We start from the raw sequence: 25,307 nt of genomic DNA, 5'->3' as shown, positions 1-25,307 counted from the left end.
TAGAGATGTTTTAAGAGGGACACTGCTGCCCATCCCTCGCCCTCCCTTAGTCGCCTCTTACGTCACCCACGGGAAAGAAAGGGGTGGACTATTCTATATAGCAGGACCTCATGGCCATGTGTGTATATTCCCGCAAAAACAATAATTGTCATGCACATTAAGAACAGTAAAATCCAGTTGATAAGACTGGATTTCCCTTTGTTAATATATTTACTTAAATTTACTTATGTGGTCAACAGGAAAACCAGGTGGGTTTACCCCTTTTGATATGTACTCGTATGGTTTACTCTAAACCTATTCCTTTTTTAGTTAATCCCCATTATTTAGACTCAGATGTGTTTGATGTTTTATGTAGTACATTTACTCTTTTGCACTAGAAAAATTCAATAATTTTTCGGTTTGAAGAGTGGGATATGGCATGTGTTATTCCTCTGTACCCAGTAAATTACTGAGTACAGAGGAATAACACCTGAGTCCTCAGGAATGGCAACGCATGGGGGGTATCATGGGCGAAACAGTATACTCTGTTATGTCCATGGTACTGCTCATGTCTATAGGCGACGGTTACCATTTTCCATCAGGTGGGCTGTCAGCTTGTTTGCCATTTTAAGTTGTATAAAAAAAATCTAAACTTGGATAATATTTATCTTATACCAGCTCTATCATACGGGATAGGCAGAGAATGCAAGGATAGAGGTCTTCGGCAATAGAAATTGTTTTTATCCTGACACATATCTCTTGCTACAGTCACTTCTTTACACGTATTATGCACATCGGTTCTAGACACTTCTCTATCATACTCGTAAACACTTGATCACAATAGGCCAGTCTAGATCTCTGCATGTATCCTTCCGTTTTCGCCATGTTTCAAAATGGAGGAGTTTCTCCTTTTTATGCATGTTAAATTGTTTTATTGCCAATGTTTATTTTTATTATTATGTTATAAATATGTTCTTATCAATTGTATTGTAAAATCGAGTTGCAGCGATAACGCGTTCTAAATTCAAAGATAATGAATCTTAGAATCATCTCGTCTCGCTCATTGGTTGTCAACGTTAGTGTAGTCACTATTATATATATAAAATTAATAATTACAAATATGGTACGTAATATTTGTTAATCTTTCCGTGCATAGAATATGTTAGGACACTAATTGCTTTAATATAAATATTGAAAAATAAATAATTTTGAAATTACCACGTTAACTTAGGTTCAAAAATTTTAGGACGTACGCGAGGCTCTAAATTCTTAGTCGATTTTCAACCCATTTTCCCTTGGTGATAATTTTTACTTTCACTGCTAGAAGTCTCCAATAAAAGGATGTTTATGATTTACATTTTACCTTGTATAGACCTAAACTAATATTGCAAATTAAATTTTATTTTTCGTTTGTAATGAATAAATTAAAAAAAGTAAATAGATAGAAACTCTTTATTATTTCCTTCATAAGATTACAATAGTAGACTTGTTATAGATATAAACAATTACAAGAAAATATTACATTGGGAAACAATGGGCGGCTTTATCGCTAAGAGCGATCTCTTCCAGTCAACATTTGGATGGAGAAGGTAATTAAATAAAATAATTAAAAATAGTTTGACTGGTGGCGCAAAAATTTGTTTGTTTTTAAATACATATATAGATATGCATACTTACAATAATGTGAATATATAAATGTATATTTTAAAGTACTAATTCATACTTAAATAAATCCATATATAAACTGAAGGAATTTAAATTTTACTTGATTTATATTAATTCTTTCACCTATAAAAAGCTACAAGTATGTACTATATATCAGCGTAAGAGTTGTATTTTATTTAAAAAAAAAAAAAAACCGAGCAAAACCGGGGCGAGTTGTTAGGAAGTAATATAATTATATAGGTATGCATATTAATCGAATCCCAGCCGGTGTCGTAAAGCACTTGCTAATCAGTGCACATTAGCGGCACCGCTCGACTGGGCATTGTGCAAGTGAACTGTCTCCTAGCAACAGCAAGTGTAACTACACTGCATGCCTAGTACACGCTATCGCTGTATCATATTATATGGATATAATGCACTCAGCATAACGACTAGATTTTGTAAGCTTCTGTCGTGGGAAAATTAATATAAATAAGTTTGTCGATATAACACTTGAATGGCAACCAAGCTGACAGTCCATCTGATAGAATGCCCGTCTCCTATAAAGCATATGCTTGACGTGTACTCCTGGCATAGAATAGGCCACTCCATCCTTTCCTGTGGGTGTCGTAAGAGCCGATATGTCATACTCGTATCAGCTTTTAATTGTGAACTGCTGAACATAAACCTATCTCTAGGAGGACTTTGCCAGTAGTTGCCACGCTTGGCAGGTGGTTTTGCAACTGCAGTAAGATTTTGGAGATGTTTTAAGAGGGACGCTGCTGTCCATCCCTCGCCTTCACTTAGTCGTCTCTTACGACACCCACGGGAAAAGAAGGGGTGGCCTATTCTATGCCGGGACCACATGCTATTCTATGCGGTAAGCATGAAAAAGAATGTATAGTAAATATATATTTATTTTTCTCACAAAATAGCATAGTAAAACTTACAGCTACATAGATTACAATTTATAACAATCTTTGTAAGAGCCCGGTGTAAGTAATAGGGTAACCCGTCTTACAGATCACCAGCCTCCCAAACTCAAGGGGAAATTAATATACAAAATGTTCATTTCTCGTTCTATCTCAAGCATGTGTCAGCAGAAACGTACGTGCGATGGTTCCGTCTGCCAATTATCCAGGTGGGCTGTAGGCAAAGTGGCCTGACGTACACTAATGCAGTGCAGTCGCAATTAGATTCTATGCATATTGCGTGCGGCCCACTGCGCCCTGTCCCGCTCCCATTTCCACCGTGCGCCACCTGTAATTACACACAAATTTATGCGCTCCATATTTATATAGTTAGGAATATTATTGTTTTAAATAAAACCGTGTGTTCAGACTGAATTTGACTGGTTGATATAATTTTAGCCTTTTATTCGCCTCCACCTCTGAAGGAAAATTAAATGCTATTCTATCCGGCGTGTGAACTGTATTACGTTTTTTTTTAAAATTGTTTAAAAAAAGAAGAAGAAAGGACAAAGTGACGTATTTAAATTGTTAATCTACAAATCTGGAATGAGTATAGTCCATTTGTGTACTAAATTTTTCGGATTTCACGAATATCTAATTCTATAAGTAACAAATTTTTGTACATACTTTTACTTTTATATTATATACATAGTGGTGTCTTGTTTCTCCTTTAAATTTTCATTAGCCCTTATCGGATGCTTATATTTCGGATGCTTACGTTCCAAATTTCAGCTTTCTAGAGTAGTTAGTTGTTTGAACTGTGCATTGGTAGTCAATTATGACAAATGATTTGAAGTACTTGTAGTACAGAGATTTATTAGTTGTACTTTTTTTTGTAAATTTATCTTTGCAAATATTAGACCGATTTTGATGATTTTTATTTAATTGAATGCGTTCACAACCACCTTGTGTTGATCCTAATCCCATTAATTCCCATTAATTCTATCTAGACTGAAAAAGATTTTTTTATTTTTACATTTGGGTTTTCATTCACTGAATCGTGGTTATGTAAACCATCGTCTGTTGAGTGAGATCAAAGGCGTTCGTACAAAACGAACACTATAAAACAATAGAGGGCGCCACTGTTACATAAATTATAAATAGTATTTATGTAATCTAATTAAAATTAAATACAACAAATTCTTATTATAATTTGTTCTAATTTAATCATAATAAAAATGTATAGCGATAGAAAAAGTAGGAATGGGAAGCGACAGCTGCCTCTCGAAGTGCCGAGTTATTCTGTCGTCGAGTCGCAGGATTACCTAGTTTGAGGTCAGTGGCATACGAATGTATCCAGGTGGAACTGATACTCCCGTGAATTCAATAATAATACCTACGATGGTTGCGGTGACTGTTCGCGTCCTATTATGGGTCAGTCTTGGATTTTTTTAATGGATGATAATGGAATGGTAACTCCGCTTGCGCTAACGGTATACGCTGGCGGGGCACCAGTGAGGTGTGTGTGATAAGTGAGAATGAAAAGGCAAGTCAATTAGCCCATCTGATGATGAATATACCTGGAATTTAGTGCAAAGATTTTCAGGGGGGATCACGGGGAGATTGACCTGACAAGGTTATTGCTAGCAATGATGCTGGAGGCTGGACGCTGTTAAGAAAGAAAGAAAGAAAGAAATATGTTTATTCAAGTAAATTTATATTTAAGCATTTTTTAAAAAGTTTTTTTTCTTTACTGGTAAGCAACAGACACTGAGAGGTTGCACTTTACTTTGATGTATGTATGTCGCTATCATAAAACTAGCTACATTCCGCGACTCCGCCCGTGGTCGTATTGTGATGTCGAAGACTATAACCTTGCTAAGAAATGATCTGTCAAATGCAAAAAGTATTTTTCTAATTCGACTGGTAATTCCGTTTTGATTAATAAACATTATTTTTCAAATGCTACAAGTGTCATGGGGACTTTTGGGTCCGGTACGGATCATAAATATTTCTTCTTCTATCTTTATTTATTTTTTCATTAAAATATTTTTGTAATTCGAATATAGGTGTTAATATTATAAATTTTAATGTAAATTATGTAAATTTTCAAATAATTGTATATTTGTTAAATATGAATAAATTTGTAACAACCCTACCACTTACGCAAGATCTGAAGCGAAGAACTGCGGGTCTACCATGAAATGAAATTCCGAAATTTCAGACTTAATTTCGTGTTTTTGTTTATACCAAAATCGGACCAATAAATGGAGTGTAACATTTCGTTCGTCATACACCCTATCATAAAAGTTCAAAGGAACAATATTTTAACATTTTTAATATTTCCAAACGGCATGTATTATCTAATTTTAATATCTAATTTGTGTTTCGTTTGGCTCCGAAATTTCGGAAAACATTTCATGGTAAGCCCTTTGTACTCACAGTTTGCTGCATTGCCGCATTCAGAAACTGCGAGAAGATTGTCACTTGTACATAATTTATTCATTCTTATGCCAATAGTCGACTTCATGATTGTAACTTAAATGTTTTTGTAATTAAAAATATTGTTAATATGTTGTCACATAAAAATAAATAATTGAGAAAACTGTTTGGTTTTAATTAACTTTGACTTTTACCTCTGTCCTATTCGTGTTTCAACCGTGAAGCAGTTGTGTTATCATGGCTGTGTTTCGGTTTGAAGGATATGGCAGTGAATTTACTGGGTACAGAGGAATCATACCTGAGTCCTCATGAATGGCAACGCATGGGGGTATCATGGGCGAAACAGTATACTCTGTTATGTCCATGGTACTGCTCATGTCTATAGGCGACGGTTACCACTTTCCATCAGGTGGGCCGTCAGCTTGTTTACCATTCTAAGTTGTATAAAAAAAAATGGATAGTGCCAATCTACTTACCTAAAAGGATAAGTCCACCTGTGTATATTTTGGTATAACTTAATATTTATATTATAAATGGATGTAAAAGCATATAAATAAAATAGATATGTCTGTAACAATCCTGTTATGAATTGTAATGTCAATGACGTTGTTATTGTCTATAGGCGATGGTTATCTTCCATCAGGTGGGCCGTCACCTTTGCTTGTTTGCCATACCGAGTTTCATAAAACATTAACTTACATAGAATATGAAAATAGTTATGTACATGATGTACAAGTACTTGTAGTATACACAATACTTGTAGCAAAAGGGTTGATAACATGCTTCTGGCCTTCTAACTGAACGGTGTCCCCTGGTGTTGCAAGCGGCCTGGTATTCGTCAGGCGGACCGTATGCTAAATTGCATTCAAAACGAGTACATATTTTTTTTGATGAGTGAAAATGGTAATTTAACCCCACCCGCTCTATCGGTATACGCCGGCGGGGCGCCAGTGAAGGATGATAGGTGAGGATGAAGTAGGTCAATTAGCCCATCATGACGAATTCAATGATAAATTAGTCACAATGGTTTTCAGGGGGAACCGCGTGAAGGTCGACCTGATAAGGTATATTGATAGCGATGGGGACTAACCTCCCCCATTACTAACAATCCTTTCCCCCCACGAGTACATATTATGTTTATCCATGTATAGTAGTTATAAAAAGTATATTATTTGTAATTGTTTTTTTTTTATTGCATATGTTTCAGAATATCATGGTCAAGGAATGGACGCAGGCGGGAACAATTTTGACTCTGGTAAGTTGATACTACCTCTCTCTTTATTAACAATCAATAAGAGGAGCTTCTGAACGCAACTGCATCCAATTTGGTGCAGTAGTTTTTGCATTGGTATCTCTCAGCTTTATTAAACCCCTCATATTATTAATTTTCCTTAAATATCTCTCATGTACAGTCATTGTCTAGGTAGAATTTTGTTAATTTAATTAATTAAACTTTTTTTATAAGTTGTTCAATTGCCTATAACCTTAGCTTAGCTATAAACTAGAGCTTAGTGCATTTAAACAAACCCTTCTGCGTGATTATATTAATACAGACATCATGAAGCTTATTTATTTAAATTGTCATCATCACCTTCCTACACTTATATTAATTATTATTTGGTATCTGTGTATTTTTTTTCCATTCTTCTATATTCGAAGTTATTTCTGCATTAACTCCCATTTTGGCTATATCACTGTTTACAATAAAATCTGATAAAAACTGCTTTCTGTACCAGCCGTTCCTTAGAAAGTTTCATTAGGATGTCACAATAGGTGTATATTTTCTAATATTATAAATGTAAAGGTTTGTTTGCTTGTTTGTTACATTTTTGTTCAACTAATAGTTGTGAAATACACATAGAAGGACATATCTCTCATACTAGTTTACAGTCATTGTCTAATTATAATTAGTATAATGCACCATCAAAAGTCACAACACAACATTTGTTAATTGAATTAATTTAATGATACATTTTTCGCAACACTAATGTACTATCTCCGTCTATAGTGGTTATACATCGCTTTCTATGCGCCTTGAAATAATGTTCTTGCCATTTTTATGCAACATGAAATGGCAATGGCAACAGGCGCCTAGCGGCACCATGGACATTAATCATGGAAACATTCATGCACTACCATTACTAGATGACTTCCAAAAAAAAATTTAGGATGTTGATAGTTTTTTTGTGATATTTAGAATGGCAAACACGCTGACAATTCACTTGATAAAAAGTGATAAATAGACGCAGTAGTTAACAAGTAGATTCAAAAGGGGGGTAAAGAGGTTTCTTCAGGGTCGGCAACGCACGCGTAATACCTCTGGTATTGCAGGTGTTCATAGGTTACGGTGATTATATTATAAAAAAAATACTTCAGACTTCATCATCGGAGATGAACAACATAAGAGCTTATTTATCTCTGAAGAGTTGTGCATCCTACAGGTCACCTCCTCCTTTTTTACCACTCTTGTAGTATTCTGTACTTTTCGTTCCTTATGACGTGACCGAAGTACATTTTCCGAAGCTTAACAGTGTTCTGGCATGAATAAATTATTACTGTATTCAATATTCTTATATTTTAAAAGAACAATACATATTATGATCGAGAAAAGATATTTTGTGAAAACACTACATGTTTGTTTGTTTGGTTTGACCATTTGGAGAGGATGGATAAATAAGGCGACGAATGAACAAGAATGAAGATAAAGGCGACGTGCTGAAGAAGGGCCAAATTAAAAGTATCCGTAACCGGCGAGCGTGTATGAAAAGATTTGCGAATGTGGAGAAAACGAAAGAGGTGTGTTTGAATTAGAGCATTTGGCATTCCATAGTTTCTGCTTATCACAATGGGAGACAAGCGTGACAGATATGTATGTACTAGATTTGAAATATTTGAATTTAGAACACGGAATCGTGTGAGGGAGATTTTTCTCCGCAAGTCCAATTGTAACAAAGTTTATATGGGACTTAAACTCTATCGATTTGAAAAAATAGTCTAACTCGACTGAGATATTTACGATGTTAAACACACATACAAAATATAATAAACGAATTAAGAGCCTCTTTCTTTTTGAAATATGACTATTACATTGATAAATATTAGACATACAATTTAGTTATTTTTATTGTCATTTTTTACATTTTATTATTATTATTGACATTGTTTTTATTGTTATATAAGTTATGATTACTTTAATTTTATATTGTACACGCCGATATGGTAGAATGTGGAATAATGGACATGTAATTATTATTTTCATCTAATGTATGTACCCATATTCGTGCAATAAATAATTTGAAATTGCTTCAAAATTGAAAAACCTGGAAAAGAATGACGACGGTCAGAATAGATAATATCAAAGTTTTTATTTCAAAGACCGTATAAATCTTAATCTTTATAGGTATACCGTATCAATCGCTTCATAATCTACTTCAATTTAATCGTATTTGGTTCACAATGCACGATGATATCGCGTAACACACAAAAAATACCGAATCGGCAACGTCCACCTGTTGGAAGTCGATTAATACAAAAAAAAAAAAAAAAAAAACTAGTACATCCATTGCTGTATTCTATTTACCAGCGAATATTTCTTTGTAAAACTACTGAAGCGATTGAATGGCATAATTAAGTTGCAATTGCAACATGGCTTCCTCGTGCATCGCCGAGGAAATGACCAATTCCTGTTGTAAAACAGAATAGTCGGGCGTTACGCGGCGCAGTCCACGTAACGATCATATTAGTATGAATGCGTAATTAGAAATCGGATTGTAGATAATTACACAACTGAACATATCAATAACGTACCTACATATATATGTTTTATAATGATTAAGTGGTGTCAGCAAAGAATAAAGCGTAAGCAGAATGAATGCTTATAGTACGGAATAAACATATTCTTTGGTGTCAAACACTTTGTAGTATCAAATGTCTTGTGACGACGGAGAAGGAATATTACGTGTGACTCATCGCCATTATTTAAAATTCACATGTACATCTGAAAACATTATAAAGCATGTAATGTCGCTATCTGTTATCCCAGTGGAAGATTTTATATAACGCCCTCTGCATGGGTACCTCTTGCCTATTTTTCCGCCAACCAGAGGGCCTACCATGAAATGTTTTCCGAAATTTCGAAGCCGAATAAAATACAAATTTGATGTTAAAATTACATAATACTTACCGTTTAAAAACATTAAAAATGTGAAAATATTATTCCATTGAACTTTTACGGTAGGATTCATGACGAACGAAATGTTAGGCTCCATTTACTGGGCCGATTTAGGTATGAACGAAAACACGAAAATGAGTCCGAAACTTCGGAAATTTTAAAGGACTTGCAGCTCTTTAGCCACATTACCCAATAATTTCACTTCTGTAACTCAGATATCAAAGGTGATACGTGAGGTTTTAGACTTGTCTTTTTGGCTCTTCGTGTATAACAAATACGGTCTAACTCTTTACAACATAGGTCACCATCTGCGTACACTGCGGACATTAATTCTTCTTTCTTTGAAGTGGCGATCTTCCACCGTGGGTTTTCAAGGCATTTTCTTTCACGCACAAACCGATACAGTATCATAACCTTTAAGATAAGCATATTCCTTTTTAAAAGGCCGGCGATCTTCGGTATTTTGGATGATCGGCGATAGTTACTTACCATCAGGCGACCCGCTTGCTCGTTTGCCTCTGTGTTATAAAAAAATTAAAAAAATCTATATCGTCTGAGCATCGGAATACGACATGTAGGGGAATTAATAGTCTGCGATATGTAAAAATGTTGCATGCCAAGCTGGCTAAATGTTAAGGCTGCACAAAATTACACAACATACATAATATTATCTAAATTTACCACATTTATTGCAATAAATTTCATTTAATTTAAATAATTCTAATCAACTTTTTTTTTTTGATGGGTGAAAATGGTATGGTAACCCCGCCTGCGCTAACGGGATACGCTGGCGGAACACCAGTGAAGAGTGATCGATGAGAATGAAAACAGGCCAGTTAGCCCATCATGATGAATTAATCAGAAAATCAAAGGAACCGCGAGGAGGTTGACCTGGTTGGGTATATTGCTAGCAATGGGATTCTTAGTCTCCATTACTCACAATTCCTTTCCCCCCATTCTAACCAACTAACCAGTTGGACTTCGGCAAAATAACACTTAATTCAACGTATAAAGACATTATTACTAAATATAATAATCCATTGGTTCCAGGTCAGCAGCCACAGGAGCAGGAGTTGGCGACGAAGATGCTGCAGATCCAGTCCAAGCGTTTTTACTTGGACGTGAAGCAGAACCGCCGGGGGAGGTTTATTAAAGTTGCAGAGGTAAGTAAATCAGAGACCCTTTGTACAAAAGTCATCTGCTTGGCTACTTTTGTCCCACTCGTGTCTCTGCTGTGAAGCAGTTGTGCTCGTATGGCTGTGTTTCGGTTTCAAAGGGACGGTTATGGCAGTAAAATTACTGGGTACTGAGCCATAATTCCATAGATCTCAGAAATGTTTTCAATATAAAAACATTACAACTTAAAAGAGCTTTTGTGTAAGCTTACTTCAAATTTATTTTGAATTTGAATAGTAAGGTATGAGGGGTACCATGGGCATCATAGTGATGAACCATGGTGCTGTTCATGTCTACACAACGCCATCTAGTCTCAAACTAATTAAACTTCATTATGGGTACTGGATAACTAATAGGCTTACTGTTTTTTATTTGTATATATATATATATATATATATATATATATATATATATATATATATATATATATATATATATATATATATTCTTTATTGCACTTGTAAGTTACATATAAAATAATGTATTCATAAATATTGTGAGCAAGGGTGGACTTATCTCTGACAGAGATCTCTTCCAGTCAACCCAATACAGTAAGAAAGCATTTCGTTAGCGGGCGGCTGAAGTGCCACAACTATTATTGCTTATATAATAAATGTTAAAATAAATGAATATACTACTTAGGTACATTAGAAATTTCGTTTAATAATTTTAAGATTTGACAGTTCAATTAGAAATACATATAATTGTATTACACATTCAATTTAGACAAAAACTAACAGACATACCATACTATATTATACCAATAATTGTCCACTGCTGAACATAGGCCTCCCCTATAATTAAGAGGGGTTTGCCAGTAGTTGCCATGCTTGGCAAACGGTTTGGCAACCGCAATTATGCCTTTGGTGTTGATTTAAGAGGGATGCTTCTGCCCATCTTTCAACCATTATGTTCCCTTAGTCGTCGCTTACGAAACCAATGACAAAAAAAGTGAAGGCCAGTTTTATGCCGGCACCTACACCGAGTATGTCTGTACTCGCCGTACAGACATGTTTTTTTTTTCATTTAAGAGTTTCCTCTTGTCGGTGCAACCAATTCATGCATCTTCCTCCAGCCAGCTCTATCCCAGGCCATATCCTTTATCTCCCTATACGAATGATACCTAGCGTTTCCTTTATCTGTCCCATGTAGTTATTCCTCGGTCTTCCTCTTCCTCTTTTGCCCTCTATTTTTCCTTCTACTATGCTCTTAAAAAATCGTCATGTCGTATAAGGTAGCCCAGCATTTTGCCCCTTCTATTCTCTACACGTACGTCGTACGTAGAGACGTACTGAGTATGTCTGTACGTCTCTACATACAGACACACTCAGTTAATATTACGGAATTTTTATATGGCAATCGGTAGCTACGTTGACGCAAGCATCGCGTGAAACCAGCGGTCGAGTAGACAGCGCGAGCGTTCAGTACCGGCAGCGTGGGGCGATACCTCGCTATCGGCATTACATAACCAGCTCGTTAATCGTAACTCTTTATTATGCCACCTCATTTATCGGAGATCCCTATCATTTTATGTAAAACAAAACATAAATTAGAGAGCATCTTATGCCTATTACCGGCGCCGATATAAAATTCAATTTGTAAACAATATAAAATAAAATTGCTAAGTGGCTATTGTCACTTATTTGTTTCACAGAATAACTAGTGTACTTCTTTTATTTTTCTGGTCTGATCTTAAGTTTTAATATATTCTAGTTGTTAAGCCCCATCACATTGTGTGAGATCTATGTGTATACTTGAATCGTGCTATATGTATCAAATCAGAATAAATTAATTAATTACATAAATTAAAAAAAATACATTTTGTGTTGAATTTTATAATAATAAATTTTATGATTTAATTAAATAATTATCAGTTAATGATATAAATAAAAGCATACCAAATACAGTGCTTAAGTAGGTAGAGCGCGTTGAACCAAGTTATACATACAATCATTTATCATTTATATACAATAGTAATATTATAATAATGTCATACTTATTTAAACACATCTATTGCTTAATCATCAAGCTAGAATATCTTGTGTTAGGAACCAGGCAACGAATTATTTTTTTTAATGAAATGGTAACACCGCCTATGCTGGCGAGGCACCAGTAACGGATGATAGGTGAGAATGAAAAGGCAAGTCAGTTAGCCCATCGTGATGAATACACCTGGCATACAGTATGATTTTCAGTGGGGACCACGTGGAAGTCGACCTGATAGGGTATATTGCTAGCAAATCCAGGCTCGAGCCAATTTAGAATTGTATTCTGAATTCTATTCTATTCTGTTCTGTTCTATTCTATTCTATTCTAATGTAATTCCGGCTGAAAAGAATGGGCAAGAAATTTATTTGTTAGTTTTTCAAGAAGATTTGATTTTTCAATTATATCCTATTTATGCCAATACAAACTAGTAAACAGTTATTTAAATTGTTAAACAAATCAAGTGCTTTATTGTAAATATATTATGTATTCAAATATGATACATTCATATGTATGTCAGAATTAATTCGTAGTATAGAAAGAATAAATATCGCAGGCAAGTTGTTGTATTGTATGTGTTCAGATCGGCGCGGACGGGCGGCGCAGTCAGATCTTCCTGGCGATGTCGACGGCGGCGGAGTTCCGCGACCACCTGTCCAGCTTCAGCGACTACTACTCGTCGCTGGGCCCGCCCAACCCGGACAACGTGCCCGACGACGGCAAGCTCAAGTCCGAGATGATGCTCAAGGTAACAGTGTGCGCACCGGTGCGCCACCGGCCGACACTGGGGCCTCTCAATTGCCAAACACCACTCAATTGTTGAACGGTTCTCTATATTTTTCCATGATTATTTAAAAATTGTTCTAAAATATTAATAAAATAGAATAAGCTGCATCTAAATCGGCTATTAACAATTTTGCACCAATTTCATATTTTGCTCATGAAGTTCTCATATACATTATTATTTCAGCCGTTAACTGTCCACTGCTGGACATGAGCCTTCCCCACAAGGGGAGTTTTGCCAGTTGTTGCCATATTCGGCAGGCGAGTTGGCAACCGCAGTTAGGCTATTAGAAATGTTTTAAGAGGGACGCTGCTGCCCATCCCTCGCCCTCCCTTAGTCGTCTCTTACGACACCCACGGGAAAGGAAGGGGGTGGCCCATTGTATGCATCATAATTAATCAAATAAAAAAATTCAGTGATAGCTTAATAATAATGTTATTGTATTACATAAATAAATATTCTAGTTTAATTACGTATTGGAGCTTATATAAATAATTATTAACAGCATAACTCCATGATAGTTGTCATTCAACACGAGACTCATGCGTTTAAATGACCAGTAAGTATGTTGTAGTACACGTAAGTTGATGTGGACGGCAGGACAACCGGCGGTACTACCTGGACCTGAAGGAGAACTCGCGCGGGCGGTTCCTGCGCGTGTCGCAGACGATCACGCGCGGCGGGCCGCGCAGCCAGGTGGCGCTGCCGGCGCAGGGCATGATCGAGTTCCGGGACGCGCTCACCGACCTGCTCGACGACTTCGGCGTCGACGACGGCGGGTCTGTCGCACGCACACGCACACGCACCACACCACCCACACTCCCACACTGTCCACACTGCCACACCACCCACACTCCCACATCACTCACACTCCCACACCGTTCATACTGCCACACACCCACACTCCCACGCCACGTTCCCGCTTCTTTACCCCCTCGCCTCTGCTTCCACTTCCTCCTCCAGCCCACTAAGGACTAAAAACATTTTAATCAAATAAGTGAAACACTCCTTTTCTTGTATTTATTGTACATTTATTTTTACTATCCTGACCATTTAAATCTGTCAGGTTAGAAAAAGTTAATTTCCACTGAGGAGCAAACCAGAAATAACATTTGTAGATAAGACATCCCACTCAAGAATTTAATATCGATAATCTTGTAAAAGAATCGTATCAATCAGACTGATTTTTTTTATGGCAAATGATAAAAATAAGAATAAAGATTTCGCACAGTTTGGCAGCTAACCACAACATCACTTGAATTTTGTAGCTTTAAACCTATCTCTCGGGTGGTTTTTTTTTTTAATGGATGATAATGGAATGGTAATCCCACCCGCGCAATCGGTATACACCGGCGGGGCACCAGTGAAGATTGATAGGTGAAAATGAAGCAGGTCAGTTAGACCATCGTGACGAATTCAACAAGAATTGTTCACGATGGTTTCCAGGGGGAACCACGTGGAGGTCGACCTAATAAGGCATATTGCTAGCAATGGGGCTGTCAAACTCCATTACTAACAATCCCTTTCCCCCCCTCTCGGGTGGTTAACATCGGCGTCTTGCAGTCAGTTATATGTATCGATCTTGCAGTGTGGTTGTACACCTTTCTCGACCTGGATACTGCTCAGCAATATCTCCCGTGTTAATGTAACGCTGATGAAGACGGCAAATAAGGCTTCTGTTGAAACAAAAATACCGAGATACCTTAGATTGACTTCCCGCTTGCAACATGCCTACAGCTCTTTGCATTTCATCTGTGTTCAATTGACGTCGCTCCATGACGTAAAAAATGTCTTAAAATCCAAATTTGTTCAAAACTTTTTTCATATTATTGTTTAAATCATAAAATTGATACAGAATACAAAATTTTAATAAGCAACAAAGAAAACGCCATAAAATTCGAACAAATGCATTCGCTTTTGAATTTGTGAAAAAAAAACAAATGATACTCGATTTTTTTTTACAACCAGCCAGTATGTCTTCTAGATCGAAAAAGTTTCCATAGGTATTACCTACTTTGTAAGAAATTATATAATAATTGATTGATAATTTAAAATAGTGCCTATGTGTTGCTTAGACTTTTTTGAGCAGTGTAATATAAAATAAATAAATAAATATATACGGACAAATCACACAGATTGAGCTAGCCCCAAAGTAAGTTCGAGACTTGTGTTATGGGATACTAACTCAACGGTACTATATTCATAATAGATACATATATAGATAAACATCCAAGACCCAGGACAATCAGGAAAAGATCGCTTTCCATCATGACCTGGCCGGGGATCGAACCCGGGGCCTCCACGTCGCAGGCAGGCGTGTTGACCGCTGCGCCACGAAGGACGACGATTATATACGAATTCATATTTACAATGTTATAATACCATACAAACCATATCATAATATTATGGTTTAATTTTCCAAAGATTTATGTCTCAGTCTATAATACTTTAAATTGTCTATTCTTGGATGCAGTAAATGCTCGTGTTAATAGGTGCATACTGTTATGGCATTATTAAACCATGGTGCTCGCACTATTACAGTTTCAAAGGCGAGCTGCCAGAGGGGCGGCACCTGCGCGTGGACAATAAGAACTTCTACTTCGACATCGGACAGAACAACCGAGGCATCTACATGAAAGTCAGCGAGGTGGTACCATCGTTACAAGTAATTGTAGCTCGCAGGCGCGGCGCTCGCAACACCGCTTGCATCGGCCACTGGCGCTCGCCAACCGCTTTACACTCGCCACCTTACTAACTATTCCTTGGAGGACTATTTATCATTTACAACTCATTACCAACAGTGTACATGTCCATAGGCTACAGTGACCGTTCACCATCAGACGGGCCGTATGCTCGTGTTGCCACCTTTGTGGTATAAAAAAGAACACTAATAGTGCTGAAGAAGGGCCAAATTAAATGTACCCGTAACCGGCGAGCGTGTAAGAAAAGATTGATGAATGTGGAAGAAGCGAAAGAGGTATGTTTGAATCGAAGCATTTGGCGTTCCATTGTTTCTGCCTACCGTAATGGGAGACAGGCGTGACAGATATGTATGTATGTATGTATGTATGTGCTAATATTGAGTCGTATCACCTCCTATAATTTACCATTCGCAACTCATCTTTCGAATTTCGAGTTTACCACTCACGTCTCGTCTTTGACTCAAAATGGAACATCGGTATATTTAGGACAATTAACAGGTAGTCAATAAAAAAACTTTTTTAAAGTTATTTATTCAGAAAAAGTCAACTTGAAAGTTACGAGTTAGATAAATATAGGATGAACAAATTATCGGAGGAACAAATTTGTGGTGAATATTTTAAATGAGAATGAAACTCTTGGCATGTTTTTTTTTTATATTCACCTTAACTATCGATATCGCCCTTAGACTACTCTAATTTTCGCGTGGTTTTTGAAAACGAGACAATTTGGCGTCCCAGAGTTTATTCCAGGTACACCGGGACAAGTTTTCCCTGATTCCTGTCAAGTTGTAGTCCGTGGTTGAAATTATGAAAAAAAAAATAAATAAATAAACTAACACCTTTAATACAAATTGTGCCGGATCCTAATTTGAGCCTGTGATATAGTAAACAGTATAAAAAATAGATTTAAAACTATCCTCACAGATAGAACTAAAAAAAAAAAAAAAATGGAAACAATAAATTATTTTATTTGCATGGCAGTGGCCGATGGAATCTCGTTGTGTGGCGCTATGACCGTTGACATGATGTTATTTTACATTTAATTTTTAATTTAGTGGTGTAAATGAGAAGGAGAAATCTCGAGATGGACTCCTCATAATAACTTACACTAGATCGACAAACATGAAGCGACACTAGATTGTCTTCTGCAATCGACAATGCTGCAGTGCATTAAGGCGTGTTTAGGAAAATGCACTTTATATTAAACTTTGTTGTAATTCACATTTAAAGCTTCATAAATAGCAATCACTACTATAAAACCTCTTTCATGCTAATCTGATCCTGAGAGGATCCAATCTTAACGGGATCTCAAAGAAAGATGTGTATACTTTGGCGGCATTGTCGTATCTTTTAATTACGAGACATACTATTGTCAATAATCTGAATGGTCTACCTGATGATAAGTGATAACTGTCGTCTAATGACATGATAACATCATGCCTATGATAGAATACACAAGTAAGCAGTGTTATGGGCGTGGCACAGATTATCCGGCGGCGGAGGACCATGACACGTGCTGGCTGAAAAATGCACATTTTGTAAAACGTAATTTGACATTTCAGGTGAAAAGCAACTTCCGCACGGCGATCACAGTGCCGGAGAAGTGTTGGACGCGGTTCCGCGACATCCTCGCCGACTACTGCGACAAGATGTGTCGCGCGCAGCATCCGCAGGACCCGCACCAGGTGACTTGACCATACGTTATGAGCCCCCCCCCCCTTCTGATATAAAAATTACAAGGTTTTACCATATCGACGACGTAACAAAATAGTTGTTGATTTTATTTTAAATTCTCCTATCTTTTCTATGTTATTAGATATATTATTTATAGTTATGTAATGAAAATTGATATTTTAAGTGAAGTTTTATAAAAAAAATCAATTATGACAAAAATACTTGTTTTCATTTAGAAACTGACCTTTTTTTTTATACAACTTAGAATGGCAAACAAGCTGACGGCCCACTTGATGGAAAGTGGTAACCGTCGCCTATACATATGTGCAGTACCATGGACATAACAGAGTATACTGTTTCGTCCATGATATCCCCCATGCGTTGCCATTCCTGAGGACTCAGGTGTTATTCCTCTGTACCCAGTAAATTCACGCCATAAGTTCATCGTGACGAATTCCACTAGAAATGGAACGAAGAAACGAAGAGGTCAATCTGATAGGCTGTATTGCTAGCAATGGGTTAGTTAAGACCCCATTACTAACAATTCCTTCCCCCCCCCCCCCCCCCCCCCAACAACACTGTTTATTCTGTGTATTTCACACAGTTCACAGTTTATAATTAGTTGTTGATATCTTGTTGAGCATTCATTTTTCTACGCAAATGAAAATGGTGGGTAGATACGGGTGTGACAAACAGACCTGGCATTCAGCACGATGGTTTGGAGGTCGCTAACAATCCCTCCCCGCCGAGCTGGCAGGATGTGTCGCTAGCGGCGAGATTTACTTCCGTGTAGTCAGTGGGTGGTGGTGTGTTGCAGGGCGGCGCGGGGCCTGCGGGGCCGGCGGGGCCGGCGGGGCTGGCGGGGGGCGCGGGGGGCGCGGCGGCGGGCGGCGGCCGCGCCGGGGCCGCGCAGCCCGCGCCAGACATAGTCAGTATACACGCGCTGCCCTAGTCGCGCGCATGCACCTACATGCAAACAACGTATCGAATAGCGGAAGCTCTCCCTCCCGCGACATCACCGCAAACACATCGATGAGCAATTAGCGATCGTCACCGCACACGTTAGCACATCATACCACCGCGAACCAATGAAAATAGGAAAAAAAACATGCAAACACCTGCGGCCCTCTCACCTTCACGTTCACCTCCTGACATTTATCGCTTATCACATTCTGACAAAGCACTTTACATGTAGTTGCATGCGACTGCGATCATACACAAGCTCGGAATAGAACGCCCGACGCTACTAGGACGTTCACAGGGTCTACCGTGAAATGTTTTCCGGAATTGCGGGTCCGAACGAAACACAAATTTATTCTTAAAATTACATGATACAAGATTATATCATTCTTTTGGACTTTTATATTAGAACTCATGACAAAATATTAAGGTTAATTTCGGTATAAACCAAAACACGAAATTAAGTCTGAAAATTCGAAATTTCATTTTATGGTAAACCCTCTGATCTGGCGGATACGTTGTTCGTTGGCTGATTTCTCGTATCATAGCTTGAGGAGCAGGCGATCAGTTCATTAGTTCGTTCGTACAAAAACAAATTGGTAGTAACAGTAGTTACTACCAATTTGGTAGTATTAGTAGAATGTAATATTATCAAAACTGTCGGTCGTTCTGTTCCGCCAAGTATGTTGGTAAATAGAAATACTTAAAAAATATTTGATAATAGTTTTTATGGGGATAAAAAAGTAGCTTGTGCCCTCCATTCCAAATACTATGTATATACCAAATTTCATAACGATTGGCTGAGTTTTTCAAAATGCTAAGCAAATTTATTTGGATATTTGTAATATTGTATAGTAGGAATTATTACAATATATTAATTAAAATTAAAAATAACTGACGATACCTGAGGATTTGTTTGACATCTGTCAAATAAAAAATAAATTCTAATATAAAAAAAAAATCGTATGATTATCGCAAACAATTGTTTTCTTTTTTATATAGAATAAAGTTTTTAATCCTCATTGCTCATAAATTAATATTTGAATTTCGAATGACATTGTTTTTAAATAACATAGATTACTTTATTAAGAGATAAATGTAAGAGAATAGTCTGTCAATTTTAAATTTTTTTTTTTGGCGGGATATCACTTGTCATAGATACTCAATTTATAGGTGTGAATTGTATGGCAGAAGCAAGCGTGAAAGCAGGCAGTAATAATGTTGTAAAAATTAAAACTGACAAATTTGGGTGTAAGATAATAAAGACATGAGTTAAACTGAACGATGATGTAGTGATAATTACCGCAAAAGGGATTTTTATTTCGTCATGGTAGAAAAAATAGATGAAGAAAATTACGAAAGATATATGTCAGATCGCGAATGGGTGTAAATGTCGCTAGAGGCCATCTTAGATGGTCATACGTCGATCAAATAGACGGTACTGAAGCTTTTTTTATGCAACTTAGAATGGCAAGGAAGCTGACGACCTATTTGATGGAAAACGGTAACCATCGTCTATAGACATGAGCAGTACCATGGACATAACTCCCATGTGTTGCCATTCTTGAGAATTCAGGTGTTATTTCTCTGTACCCTGTAAATTCGCTAATGTGAATGATTGGTTTGAATGAAAGATCGATGATTGTGGAGGAAGTGAAAGGGGGTTCACCACGCCAGCCTTAATGAGAGGCAGGCGTGGTGTGTATGTTTGTATCGCTTGCCAATTATTATTAGAAATCTTAGTTCGTTTATCATAGTGAAAATTGAATTGTAAAATATAAATAAATACCAAGTGTCACGAGGAATCAGGCGATATTCGTCGCATTAGGAGCACAAATTTATGAGCAGTTAGGGTTGAACTCTTAGTAAAATATGGGCCCAATTTAAAATTAGCAAATTTTGTGGGTATTTGGGACATTATTACCTAAAGGCTAGGGAGTGTTTATGCTAACTGGGTTGGTTTATTTATTTTTGTTTGGTGGGTATTTGAGCACGTTGGGCCGACTGGGAGTGCGTCCGTACAGCGCGGCACGTTGCAGGAGGCGGGCCGCGGCGCGAGCCGCATTTGATGGCCGGGCGCGCGCGCCGCGAACTGAGCGCCGCGCGGCCGGCGCCCCCGCTGACCGCCGCGGCCGCCGCCGCCGCCGCCGCCGCCAGACGCCTCCCGCTCGCACGTCATCCACATCTCACCCCGAGTTCGGTTCCCTTGTGTTTCCACCCGGAACGCTGACACCCCGTGTATATAGTATTTTATATACGTATCCTAGTATGTTATATATATTTAGGCGCTACGAGTTTTCGATCGGGACATTCCTGAGGTCTCCGACCTTCAAAATTGACGCGTTCGTAGTGCGAGCTACTCTCATCTTGACACGTTAGTTGTAAGGTAATGTGATAAACACGTTTGAGCTTTATTATTTTCGGTTTCGTTGTATGTAATGTACCGGCGGAGCGCGGCGCCCCGCCACTCGGTGGCCGGACACGAGACATCGCTATTGGAAAAATATTTAATTTTTTATATATATATATATATATCTTGCATTGGAACGGGCCCCCTGGTTTGATCGATGTGATACACTCCCGTGTATTTGTTTGTGTGTGTCTGTGTGTGTGGGTAGGTGAATGTATGTGTGTGTATGTGTGCGTGTATGTGTGATAGTGGGGCCCCCGCGCTCCGCTCAGCATTCATGTTTGTGGCCTTTTAATCTAAATTATTACTTATATAGCCGCCCGCCGAGGCACCTTACTTTTCCGAAACTAACATTAGACAGCTTTCATCATTTTATTTTTTATTTACATTATTTTTTTATTTGTGTAAATAGTTTGGCACATGACGCGTTATGAACGAATTACGTTAACGTTATTCCAATTACGAGTCATAATTATTTTTAAGTAATACGATATTAGTCAGGCGATGTATGGCGGGATGACCGAGTGACGCGAGTTCTTTGTGACTTGAACACATCCCTGGCGGCATCATCATAAATAAAATTATGAAACAAAATAAAAAAAAGTTAAATGTAAAATGCCACTTATCTAGTTTGTAGGTGTATGTGTTTTTTTTTAATATGGATTATTTAATAATAGTGTATTGTCTGTTTACACTGAGATGCATACGGCAGGCACGGAAGTGCGCGCCCATACCGCGCTGCGGTGAATCCACTCGGAGACGGATCCGAATTTAAAACTATTAAAAATTAAATATATATTCCATATTGGATAGTGGAGGGCCGGCGGGGCCAGGGCCGTCTCCGGGGCACAGCGGACTCGACGGGGGCAGGGGCAGGGGCAGGGGCAGGGCGGGGCCGCAGCGCGGGTGTGTCCGCACCGGCACCGGGTGTTTACTGGGGCGGCCGCACTCGGCCGGCCTTATGTAGGAGCGCTGCTGTGATATATCGTACGTACGGGCCGGCGATCTAGTATCGCGGCGTGGACGAGGCCGCTACTCCTCCAATATTCTACTATTCATTTACCTTGAAAATCTCATTTATTTCCACTTAATGTTCTAATCTTAATCTACGTCCGTTCCTAACATATTAAATACTACTATAACTCTTACTAGTGTAACGTTATATTTTTGTTAAGACAAATTGCTGCTAAATATTTAATATTTCCCATTTAATAAATATTTAAAAGTGAACACAAAAAATATATACACTAAAAGATAAAACGAAAAAAAAAATTCTAAATTTCAAATTATTATTAAATTAATATAGGTTTGGTTATAAAAAAAATATACGTTGTCTCTGGCATTCGTTGAATATAAAATTGTTTTTCGTTTATCCGCCTAGTTGGTAGAGACAGCGTTCACGCGCGGCCACGTTCACGTGGGTAGGTTAAGTTTGGTTATGTAAGCACCCTGGTCTGATTGATCCATGTTCAGTTGATATTGGACTCTTTGTTTTCATTGCTACTATAATTACTATCGATTTCTACTACTTATTATTAATTTCTACTATATCAACATGAATTGTCACCTGGCAACACCAAATTCGGCTTTAATTATTTCTACTATTTTACGATATCAAAAATGAATTCTAAAACACCAACTAGTTAAGTGAATGTAATGAAATGAAGCGGGCCCTAATGTATCTACTTAGATTTTATAATTACAGTAATGACAACAATTGAAAATATAATATTAATATACAAAAAACGTGTCCAAGGAACTGTCTATAAATTGGAATATGTATACTCGCTGTATACAATACGTATATTGAAATATTAATGATGAATTGGAACGTATGGACATATATATACATATATATACAGCGCCACCCCAGGGTCCAATAACAACTGGACACGTGACGTAAGCGTGAATGTGTGCGTGCATGTGTGTGTATATATGTATGTAAGTACGTGTGTGTGCGCGGGACGCAGTAGCTTAAGTAAGCATTACAACAGGCGTCGGGCGTGCCTTCCACTTACTTTACTGATATATTTATGCATTTCTTATTTGTTTTCCCCCCTTTTATAACTATCAGTGCGTCACTGTTTTCACCCTTTATTGGTAGCTTCGATGCGACACCGTCGCGAATCAGCCGCTTAGAGACGCTTACGACAAACATATGCTCCCAAAAATAATATCGAATGAACTGTATACATATGTATCTATATATATATATATTTTTATTCAACAATACATCGTTGTCGTAAACGTTTTTGTTTACTTTTAATTTTTATTATATATTTTGTAGTTATGTATCACTTTATATATATAATATATAATTTCTTGTCAGAATAAACTTTTGTATTCCGTCAGTGAATGCATATTATATTTTTTTTTATTTCACGCGATTTCTCCTAACTGTCGGCGCTTTGTACCCGCTTAATGGATATTAGCGATGCTCTAGGTCTATTTTACATTTGTACCCGATTCCCCCGCTACTGTTAAGGCTCTTCGCGTGTTGCACTGCAACTTGTGGACCACAGCGGGGATATATGTATTGTATAATTATATTTTAGTCTAGATATAAGTTTTACGGAGTGCGACTGGCGTCTATCTATTAATTTTTAAGTTTAATTCTAATATAAAGTGTTAAGGTTATATTTTGTTAATTGTTTTGTGTGTTTATGTGATGGAAAATTAGTTTTTGTCTGTTTCCTATCAGATTCCGCGGCGGAGACTCGCGAAGGGCCTTGCACATTGCTTTATACATCATGTTCCTCACACTACATTGCAATAATTAACTGTAGGTTACTGCAGCTTCGCCATCGTGATCTGTTTAAGAACTATCTACTAAAATTGTTATGTGTAAACACTGAGACGCACGCCGTCCCACACTCTGGTGACTGACGATTAAAAATCGTCGAGTGTGTGCATGACATGTGCAGACAATTGTAAACGAAATTCTACAGATCTCCATTAAAATTGGCTCGATCCAGGATTTTTTTTCTGAGATCTGCAGAAATCGTATTCATTACAGAATATAATGTATTTTTCACCCTTACAAATACATAGAAATAGTGAACGTTTTAGATTGCATCATTCGATTCTATACGATTATCTAGTATTGAAACGTGTAGCTGTAACTAGGTGCAGTCTAAATCGACCTTTAATATAGGTTAATTTTCAGTACATTTTCCTCTGAAAACCCATAATCTTTAACATAGTGTGGAATAAGTTGGTGACGTCCGATAAAGTGTTACGTATAGAGAAAAAAAAATATAAAAAAATACACTTTCTATATGAATAATAAAATAGAAATATATGCAGTGGGGGCGGCTCGGTTTCATGATTTTTGTATGTAAGTTAGGGTAGTTATGTTTTGGGGTCGGGTAGGCCCCGTCCCCGCCCTTAGTCCCGCCCGGCGCGGGGGCTCGGGGGCGCCGTGCGAACATAGTCCGGTGTTCTGTATTGCTTGTCATGTGTTTAAAGTTGGCTCGCGGGGGGGCGCACTTGGCCACTTATGGTCATGTATTTAAATTTACCGTAAAATATTATAAAGGATTACTTGTTTTATTTAATGTGCTGTCAATAAAGTGTTGGTGTAAATAATTGTTATTAAGGTAGTAGTACAGTAAAATTGAGTAAATTATAGTACATTATTACAGCGGCCAGCAACTGAGGCAGGACTCACGTATGTGTATTTGCACGTTCGTCCATCAATGCCTAGTTGTGGCCAAGGCTTGTATAGTACTTTTCTCAAACAATGCGCGGAAATCAAAAACACAATTTTACTTTTTGAGTTCAATGACGAATAACGAACAATAATAATTTTTCACGCGCCATAATGTTCCTTTGTTTTTTTTTTTTTTCAATAAACAGCTTCTATTTGCAAGCCAATTCGAAATTTAAATAAAACCTTTTATGAGTTACCTCCTTGGTAGCCATGTTTCGAAGTAAAACGTCATTCCATTTTTAAATTACAGGACAGATATGAGTTTAAATAGTAAATTATCTGGCGCAAAACACGACAGATATGGATTTTCATACAACTTTTGCCGGTCTCTGCCCGCATGTATCTTGGCCAGTACGGCAATTTTGATTTATTTCGAAGAAGATTGTCAAAATAATGCTCACATTTCCAAGCATGTTTGAGAAAAATACGTTTCCTCTATAATACTATAAACAAAAATTTTGATCATTTTTTTCCAAGTCGATTAATCTTTTTTGAGTTTTATTCATTATAAACTCTATGTAATTTTTTATTAAATTTATTTTTGACTAAATTGTAATTTTTTCAAGAGATGGGGTTCTTCAGGATCAGTAACGCGCACATAATACCTCTGGTATTGCAGGCAGGCGTTCATACGCTACGGTAACCGCTTACCATCAGGTGGACCGTATGCTTGTTTGCCACTTTAATAGTATAATTTTTTTTTAAAACATATTTTAATACGTACATGTGACGTGTGCCTCCCCGCGACTAGTGGAT

At 37.4% G+C, this 25,307-nt stretch overlaps 1 protein-coding gene across 5 annotated transcripts in view; it reads left to right on the top strand.

Moving 5' to 3' along the window:
* The window catches only part of LOC113519456 (transcriptional activator protein Pur-alpha), a 47,932-nt gene extending 24,728 nt beyond the window's left edge, over positions 1 to 23,204 (top strand). For 2 of the 5 annotated variants that reach the window (XM_052897166.1, XM_052897170.1), the window contains exons 2-9: positions 6,184 to 6,231; positions 10,198 to 10,310; positions 12,893 to 13,057; positions 13,694 to 13,872; positions 15,635 to 15,758; positions 17,358 to 17,480; positions 18,287 to 18,397; positions 20,469 to 23,204. In XM_052897166.1, coding sequence (XP_052753126.1) covers positions 6,184 to 6,231; positions 10,198 to 10,310; positions 12,893 to 13,057; positions 13,694 to 13,872; positions 15,635 to 15,758; positions 17,358 to 17,480; positions 18,287 to 18,397; positions 20,469 to 20,498 — 893 coding nt within the window. In that variant the 3' untranslated portion in view covers positions 20,499 to 23,204. The remainder of the gene's footprint in view (positions 1 to 6,183; positions 6,232 to 10,197; positions 10,311 to 12,892; positions 13,058 to 13,693; positions 13,873 to 15,634; positions 15,759 to 17,357; positions 17,481 to 18,286; positions 18,398 to 20,468) is intronic. The other 3 variants (XM_052897167.1, XM_052897169.1, XM_052897168.1) reach the window with 3 other exon arrangements.
* Positions 23,205 to 25,307: the final 2,103 nt, after the last annotated feature.

Source organism: Galleria mellonella, unplaced genomic scaffold, assembly GCF_026898425.1.
Source record: "Galleria mellonella isolate WM207_F2 unplaced genomic scaffold, CSIRO_AGI_GalMel_v1 utg352, whole genome shotgun sequence".
Lineage (NCBI taxonomy): Eukaryota > Metazoa > Arthropoda > Insecta > Lepidoptera > Pyralidae > Galleria > Galleria mellonella.
This window is presented reverse-complemented; position numbering and strand designations above follow the sequence as displayed.